The following is an 8,805-nucleotide window of genomic DNA, read 5'->3' as shown; positions in this document are numbered from 1 at the left end:
GCCCGTCGGCATGTATTAGCTCTAGAATTACCACAGTTATCCAAGTAGGAGAGGAGCGAGCGACCAAAGGAACCATAACTGATTTAATGAGCCATTCGCAGTTTCACTGTACCGGCCGTGCGTACTTAGACATGCATGGCTTAATCTTTGAGACAAGCATATGCTACTGGCAGGATCAACCAGGTAGGGGCGCGAGCGAGCGAGCGCGACGACAGAGGAGCCGGGCGTGCCGGGGGCGGGGGGCAGAGGCGCGAGCCGGGAGAGAGACCCCGCGAGGTGAGGGAGCCGGGAGGGGGCGGGGGGGGCGGGGCGGGAAGGGCGCTCGCCGGGCCGGGAGACCCGACAGCCCCGGCCCCGCCCGCGGCGAGGAGGCCCGACCGCGCGACGCGCCCTCGGGCCCGCGAGGGTCGCGGCGCGCCGCCGCCACCGCGCGGCAGGCACGAGGGGGAGGGCGGGGGGGGGTGGGGTGCGGCGGGAGGAGGGCGGCGGGCCACCCCTCCTCCTCTCCCTCCTCCTCCACCACCCCGCCCGGCCCGGGGCCACACCGCGGACGGCCGACGCGCGCCCTCGGCGTCCGTCCGTCCACCCGCCCCAGGGCGGGGCGGCGGAGGCCGGGCGGCGAGGACGCGGCGACCGGCCCGCGGGGGGGCAAGACCGGGGACCCCCGTCCCGCGCTCAGGCGAGCGCACCGGGGCGGGGGGCGCCCCCTCGTCCGGCACGCGACGGCGGCGGCGGCGGCGACGACGACACGGGCGACGGATCGGGGCCGCGGCGGGCCCGGGAAGCGAGGCACACCGGGGCACGGCCCCGGGGAGCAGCAGACGGCGAGGGGACCGAGGCGGACGGACGGACGGAGAGGGGCACCGACGGGATGCGGCCACGCGGGGCCGACACCACGCGACCGGCGGCGGAGGTGGGGTGGCCGCGCGCCACCGCGAGGGGAACGGCCCAAAGCGACCCGGGGGAGGGGACGCGAGTCGGCCGCCGGGGCCCACCGCGGGATCTCACCGCCACAGGCCCTCCCGGCACAGGGGCGGTCCCGCGGCACCACCCGGGGACGACCGCCTGGCGCCCCCACCCTCGCGGGGCTCACGCCCACCGCCACCCCCGGAGCCGCAGCCGGCCCGGGGAGAACACTCTCCCGCCGCACACCGGCGCCCCCTCCTCCCCCCCCACGGCCCTGACGCGCGCGGGGCCCCCCGCCCCGCCCCCCTCGCTCAGGGCTCCGAGGGCACTGCTCCGCCCGGGGACGCCACCGGCCCGGCAGAGGCCGGGGGACGACACCCACGTGAGGCGAGGCGAGGCCGGCTCGGGCCCAGACAGGGGACTGGAACGCGGGCGGTCGCACGCGCGGGACGAGGAGAGGCGAGGCCGGCGGCGGCGGCGGGGAGGGGCCGGCAAGCACGCACGGCGGGGGCCGCGGGACAGGGACGCGGGCGCCGTCCGGGGACCAGAGGAAAGAGACCGGGCACGCGGCCGGGCCCCCAGGAACACCAGCGCGGGATCCCACCGCCACCCGCACGCGAGGGCGGTCCCGCGACGCCCGGGGCGCCGGCCGGCCCCGGCCATCCCCGGAGCGTGGCCCACGACCCGGCCCCGCCGCCAGGGCCGGCGAGCCGTCCACCCGTCTTCCGCCATCCATCCGCGACAGGTCCGTCTTCCGTCTGAGTCTGAACCCCGAGGCGCGACACCCCGGGCACAACGCTCTCGAGCGAGGCGGCCCGGACCGTGACCGCACGCCGCCACCAGCTGCGGCTCAGGGGGCGGGGGCGGGCGCGACGGGCTCCCCCTCACCACCAGCCGCGGGGCCGGAGAAGCCGAGGCCGACCGGGCGTCGCGCCCCGACCCGGCCCCCCTTCCCCCAGGGCTCACACCACGGGGGGGCCGGCCGCACGCACACGGCCCCCCACCTGCCGGACGCCCGGCGGGGCCCAGCGGGACCCTCCCCCGACTCGGAGGGGGGAGGCGCGGGCCGCGGTAGGCAACGAGCGGCACACGGCCCCACCGCGGGGCCGGCGCACCCAACTCCCTCCCCTCCCACGGAGGGCGGGGGAGTTCTGCTCTGCCCACGTGCTCTGGCAGTCGCCATGGTGGCCACTGCGCACTCGGGAGGGGCAGCGGCTGGGGGGTCCGGTACCCCAAGGCTCCCTCTCGGATCGCTAGAGAAGGCGTTCTCACCGAGGGCGCGCCGTCCCTCACCCGGACCGTGTCGCCTTCGGGCCCACGGAGGCGCTCCCACCAGCCACCAGTCCTCAGCTGGGCGGGAGGGGTCTGCGGTACAGGGAAGCGGACCACCGCGCAGGAGCGTGTGCGCGGTCAGGGCCAGAGCAGAGCCCGCGTCCCGCCCCCTGCGAGGCCTCATCCGCCAAGGAAGGCCTCCACGACGAGGGGAACAGGCACGCCTCTCCCTACCGCCTCGACCCCCCGTCCCCCGAAGAGAGCCACTCAACGGGACACACACGCCACCGTGGCGCGGACCCGAGGGGGACACCGGGTTAAGGGAAACGACACCACCACTCGGCCTCAGGCACCTGAGGGACGACCTGGAGCGCTCCAGGGGCACCACCGAGGGTCACGCGAGGCACGCTCACACACCCGCGTGGGGTGCGCAGCGTGGCGGCGGCGGCACAGCCCTCCCCGCCACAGGGAGGGCCGCTCGCCGGGCACACGCCGAGAAGGCGAAGCGAGAGCAATCTGCGGTGTCAGAAGACCAACGGCCCCCACTGACGCCCCGAGGCAAAGGACAGGAGACCGAAGATCAGGGCCAGAGGCCACACCCAACCCCTGCCTTCCTCCTCACCCTCCCTGATGGGCAGCGGGGGGGGGGGGGTGGGGGGGGAGAAGACAAGCGAGGGGCCCCGCGGACAGACCGAGAAGAGCGGACGCGCTCACTGGGAACGCCCGTCCCTCGTCTGGCACGGCTTAGGCTCGGCCCGGGAGAACACGACCACACCACATCGATCCATTGAGCCAAGGTGGAGCGGGGGGAGGCACGGTGAGGACAGTCACCAGAGGGGCCCGCTTTCAGCCTCGCCGGCAACCTCCGTCCCCCCCCCACCTCGCCTCAGGCGAGAGCAGCCGACGACCCCGAGAGGAGAACGCCTGACACGTGGCACGGAGCCCACAGGGCGGGGGTCGTCCCAGCCGCCACCAGGTGCCCACAGCGGGGGTGAGGGACGCCCAGGGTAGAAGACCCACGCGCCGCGCCACCCCGCCCCGCCACCCTCGGGTCGCCCAGAGACCGGAGGTGGCACCAAGGGTCGGGTCAGCCAGACGACACCACACAGGAGCCGGCGCACAGGCCCAGGCGGGCGGCTCCAGCGGCAAGGGCCGAACCGGGCACCAGCTGGCGGCCCAGAAACCCAGAGCCCCGCGTGCGTCCAGAGACCCACAGTCCTCGGTGGCAGACACCAAAGGAGACCGTGTCAGCACTTACCTGGTGGCAAAAAAGGCCTATTAAGGGCGACGAAATGACACCAGCCGACAGCGGAGCCCATCTACGACTCGCAGAGAGGGCCCCCGGAACCTTGTCCCGGCCACCTGTCCCCAACGCTGCCCCATAAACACCAGGCCCCGAGCTCTCTTGGGGGCGGGGGGGGTCATCTGGTCGACCGGGAGGGGGGAGGGGGCGCGTGGTGGCCAAAGCGGGGCCGCGGACACCAAGGTGGGGGGGGGGGGGGAGGGGAGCTGGCCGAGGACGCCCTCCCCGCTCCGTCCACCCGGGTAGGGGTACCGGTCCGTCCGAGTCTCCGAACGGGGATTTGGCTTCGATGTGCCAAAGGAAAACAGAAGACAGAACCGTCAGCGAGGCGCTTCCCACGAGACGAGCGGGCCCCGACCAGGGACCGCGCCCGGGGCCCAGACCGTCCCAGACGGGGCATCCAGGACGGCCCGAGCCGGTCCCCACCTCCCGACTGGGATTCAGAGAGTCGGAGAGGGGTGAGCCAAAGTCGCGTCCGACGACCGAGACCCACGAGGGCACGCTGAAGGGTCGAGCGCGCCCTCCCCGGCCACCCGCGGAAGCAGGGTCCGGTCCATCCACGTCTCCGGACCCGTCAGGACTTTGACAGAGAAAAAGCACGTGTGCCGGGAGACGCCTCGGGCGACCGGACCCCACGGGGGGGACCGCACACGCGCCTCCCCCGGTCAACCCTCGGGTCCCCGCCTCCGGAGTGCGACGCGGAAAACACCCCGGGCAGAAGGGACCCGAGGGCCCGGACCCAGGCGCGCCCTCCGGCGACCTCCAAGCCACCGTCTGGGCCGGTCCCCACCTCCGGAGCGGGGCCGAGGGCGAAGCACACGCTCCTGAGGGCGGCCCAGGAGGAGTCCGGACCGCCGAGCCCGAGTCCAGGCGCTCCGGGCAGGGAAGACCCTCTCCCCGCCCACCGCGGCGGCCCGGCCCAGGCAGGGTCCGGGCGGTCCGTCTCCGCGGCCGCAGGGGCACGGGGGCACGGGGAGATGCTGGTCGACCCGGTCAGGCCGCCCCGCAAGCCGGCTCCGGTGCGCCGCGACGGTCACCCTCCTCGGAAACCTAGAGAACCAATCTCCGGCGACAGCGGGACTGTCCCCAGGCCTCGGCGCCACCGGGACTGTCGCCGCCAGCGTCGCCGGTGTCTGAGAGCTCTGCCTCGGGCCCAGAGGCTGAGTCACAATCCTCCTGAAAGGCCTCGCCGAAGCTCCAGAGGGGAGGGACAATATCCAAGCGGCCGCCAGGTGGCTCCCGACAAGCGACTCGAACGTCCCGAGGACGTGTCGCTGTCGCCGGCCGCCGGGGACGCCACCGCGCCGGCCGCCCAGACGCCCGAGCTCGGCCCGGAGCCTCCGCCGCCGAGCGACGCGACGCGACGCGACCCCGGCCGCAGAGGAAGGGAGAGACGCTGGGAAGGGTCTCCTCAGGAGGCTGCCACGGAGGAGACTCACTCCCCCACGCGATTCCGGGGTGCTGGGGGGGACATTCCACGGAGACGCCGGCGGGCGGTGGGGGCTCGGCGGAGAGAGGGGCACCAGCGGCATCGCAGACTCCCCCGGCCCCCCTCCCCCGCAAGAGAGAGAGAGGGAGGGAGGGAGGGAGGGAGGGAGGGAGGGGCCGGCAAAGCGAAACCAGGCGAGCGCTGCTCGGAGAACAAAGCAGGACTTTGGAAAGCAGACACAGACACGCAAGCCCAGGAGCAACAAAGAAAAAGGAGGAGACACACTCGGAACCCCCAACAAGAGAAGACACAACTCAACCTGGGTAGAGACCGCGACAGAGTCCGAAGACCACACACCCGAGCACGCGCCGGTGGGTGGGGAAAGTGCCCTTGAGGTCAGGAGAACATGGATTTCCAAAGAACTGAACTGGCCACAAACACCAGAATGGCAGGCGGGCGGGAGGGCGGGCGGGAGGTCTGGGGTGGCAGGGCTGCAGGAGTGGGGGTTGGGAGGGGCGGGGGTGGGGGGTGGGGGGTGGGGCTGGGGGGCGTGGAGCTGAGGAGGACCGGACCGAGTCAATAGGGATCCACTAAATAAACCCCGTGTTCCAGGACAACAGCCAGTTACATGAATCAATAACTTTTTGAAGTAGATCAGAAAGGAAATGAAACAAAACCACCAGGCAGCAAAGTCAAGTCATAGAACTGCTCCGGCTGCTGAAAAGTCAGAGAGAGGGGGAGGGGGAGGGGGAGGGGGAGGGTGAGGGGAGGGGGAGGGGGAGGGGGAGGGGAGGGGAGGGGAGGGGAGGGGAGGGGAGGGGAGGGGGAGGGGGGCGAGAGAGCGAGAACGCATGCACATGTGCCTAGACGCGTGTCCATATGTATACGCACGCGTATTCGCGTCTATATATACGCGCACACATGGGTATCAACAAACACGTTCGAAGGGCATGCTCACATACACGCATGTGTCTGTGTGCGCACGTGGATGCCTAGGCGTCTCTACTGTGCGTGTATGCTTGCGTGTCTACACGTAGACACAGGCATATATACACAGACGTACACGGATACACACAGGCACGAATACACACGCTCACATGTGCAGAGACGTCGGTATCCATAGACACATACATACAAAGAAAGGCGGACGTGTCAACACATACAGATGCACACGTGTGTGTACGTGTGATGTAGACACACAGGTGTGGGTGCACGTATATGCGTACACGTCCGTGCATGCTTCCCTAGACGCATCTCTCCGCGTGTGTGTATGCACACATGCATACGCACATACGGACACATCCATAGACGTCTACGTCTCGCGTACAGAGGTCCGCACAGACGTGCGAGTGTCTATGTGTCGATATACACACAGGTCTGTAGAAGTAGACATGCGTGCACGTACGCACGTACAGGTGCACGGGTGCGTCTAGAGTGCCTATACGCAGATGCATGGGCATAGATGCGCACACACGTCAACGCATATGCGAACGTGCGTGTGTATACACACACGTCCCTAGAAGTCCGTGTCCATGTGCCTCTGTGCACAGATACCCACGTGTCTGTGTAGATGTGTACGTGCGCGCGTGTGAGTATCTATAGGTGTATCTATGTACATATGGATACTCACAGACACACACGGACGGAAACACACATCCGTGTGTGTGTGTGTGTGTGTGTGTGTGTGTGTGTGTGTGTGTGTGGTATATACGGGGAAAGCGCAAGCATATTGCAAAAGGGGCTTTTCTGTCCACAACGGATCAAGGCGTCAGACAACTCAGCCTCCCAAAGGGAAACGACCCCCGATGAGCGAAGTGGGCAGGCAGGCAGGGGGCCCGAGCAGACACCTTCCTTCCAAAGAAAGGGAGAACAGACAGACACCCAGAAGCACAAGGTAGAAAACACATCAGCGGCAGGGCTGGGCTGGGCCGGGCTGGGCTGGGCTGGGGCTGCCGGGGGTGGGGGCGGGCTCACGGAAGCATCCCGGGGCGTCTGTCTGGACAATGATCCTTCTCATTCGGAGGGGAAAGGCCCAGGAGCTGGAATCGCAATCGCGACAGCAAGTTCGACACATCAGAAGACAGTGGCTCCTGATCGATCGAACGCGTCTTTGCTGCCGCTGAGGAACATGTGGGCGGACTCGGAGAGATCACATCTCATCCCCTGGGGCCTCCCAGAGAGAGAAACCACATCCCTAGGGAAAAGAGTCCTGCGATTCCCTCGGAACACTCCACCAAAGAGTCCCCCTTCGACCCAACCCAGCCACTCCACGGAGTGCCCACGGAGGGGACAAAGAAGATACGGACGTGTGTATGTGTGGGATCGACCCCCATACCTAGGTAGACATCCGTACACACAGAAGGAGAGAGCTCTCTGTCTGTGTGCCTACGCCTGTGTCTATTCACTCACACACACACACACACACACACACACACACACACACACACACACACACACACACACAGAGGAATGGGACTCAACCACCAGAAGGGAATGAAATCTCACAGTCTGCAGGAACTTGGAGAGACCTTTAGAGGGGATTATGCTCCACGAAATACCTCAGAGCCGTCGTTTCCACGCAGCACCTACCAAACGATGCACCGTGAACACAACAGAACCAAAGAGAAACAGGCTCCTAAGATACCACCACGGAACACGTGAGGGGTGGCCGGAGGAAGGAGCGGGGGACACGGTGGCGGGGGGTGGGGTGGGGGAGAGAATGAGGGAGACGGATGACGCGGCGCCACCTTCCCCTCAGGAAAGCCGTGAGTCGCGGGCACGCCATGACCCCGGATGTCATCTGCCGTGACGCCCAGTGGTGACGGACGGTCCCTCACTAGATGTATCCTGGTGATCGCTGTGTCACGCGCTACACTCGAAACCGTCGTCGGTACAGCTGAAAAGGAACGGGGGAACAAAACACGAAGGGGGAAGAAAAAAAAAAAAAAGGAAAGGAAGCAGGACGGGAGGAAGGAAAGAAGGCGAAAGAAAACGTTGGCAGTCAGTCAGAGGTCCATTTGAGAAGAGTGGGACTCGCGTGTGTGTGTGTGGAGGGGCGGGGAGTGGGGAGGCGGGGAGAGAAACTAGGGTGAGTAGGAGGACGGGGAGCAGGAGGAGGAGAAAGAAAAGGCCTCGAGGGGGAGGGGGAGATCAAGGATCCAAAGAGTGGACAGGACGGTCAGGTGAGCGCCATCGGGAAAGGAAATGAAGCCAACCCACGAACACCCTCCCCACGGTGCTCGCGTTCAGTCCGAGATCAAGCTGTGGGTAGGTAGCACGGTGTCCTCCGGCACACAGGGACACACGGGCCTGCCTGCCTCGGCGTGGGAGTTCAGGATCACCCCGAAAGCTGAAGCCGTTCTGTTCATCCACGGCTGACAAGGACCACGGTCCCACGACATTCCCACATCCTAGCAAACCATCGAAAGACTCTCTCACTCACTCGCCATGAAACACGTAGAGAACAGAAAAGGAGCGACACGATGGTGGCTGGCTGGCTGGCTGGCTGGATTCCCCGTGAGAGTCTGAGGGTGGAACCCATGGACAGAAAAGCATCCGATTCCCTTTGGCCAAGAGTCGGCCTCGCCTTCTGCGCCCGGTGTCTTGCCTGCGTCCGGATGACTCCCTCCCCCACCCCACCCCGCTCCCAGCTTGAAGGTGCTCTCGAGGTCCGGCCGGAACGCTCTCTTCGGAGCGCCCTTCTGAAGGGGAACGTTGTCTTCCGCGTCCTCGCCCTGAGACAGCTTCAGCCCGGCCCTCCCCTCCACCCCCGCCTCCCTCTCTCCCCCCTGCTCCTCTTCCTCCTCCTCGGAACCCGTGAGCTCTCCTCGCACCGGCCTCTCGCCCCACACGGTGGCGGTGTCGGCCCAGGTACGCTCAGGCGTCTCCTCCCCGC

At 67.7% G+C, this 8,805-nt stretch overlaps 1 protein-coding gene across 1 annotated transcript; it reads left to right on the top strand.

Moving 5' to 3' along the window:
- Positions 1-595: 595 nt before the first annotated feature.
- On the top strand, positions 596-7,732 carry LOC128071379 (collagen alpha-1(I) chain-like; the record flags this gene model as incomplete). Its single annotated transcript, XM_052664264.1, has 5 exons — positions 596-1,397; positions 1,489-2,736; positions 3,728-3,939; positions 4,060-5,027; positions 7,669-7,732. Coding segments are annotated over 5 exons (3,294 nt in total), but the record flags the coding sequence as incomplete, so codon positions are not given.
- Between the last annotated feature and the right edge of the window lie 1,073 nt (positions 7,733-8,805).

Source organism: Budorcas taxicolor, unplaced genomic scaffold (assembly GCF_023091745.1).
Source record: "Budorcas taxicolor isolate Tak-1 unplaced genomic scaffold, Takin1.1 scaffold4091, whole genome shotgun sequence".
NCBI classification, from domain to species: domain Eukaryota; kingdom Metazoa; phylum Chordata; class Mammalia; order Artiodactyla; family Bovidae; genus Budorcas; species Budorcas taxicolor.
Note: the sequence above shows the minus strand (reverse complement) of the source record. Positions and strands in the feature narration are given on the sequence as shown.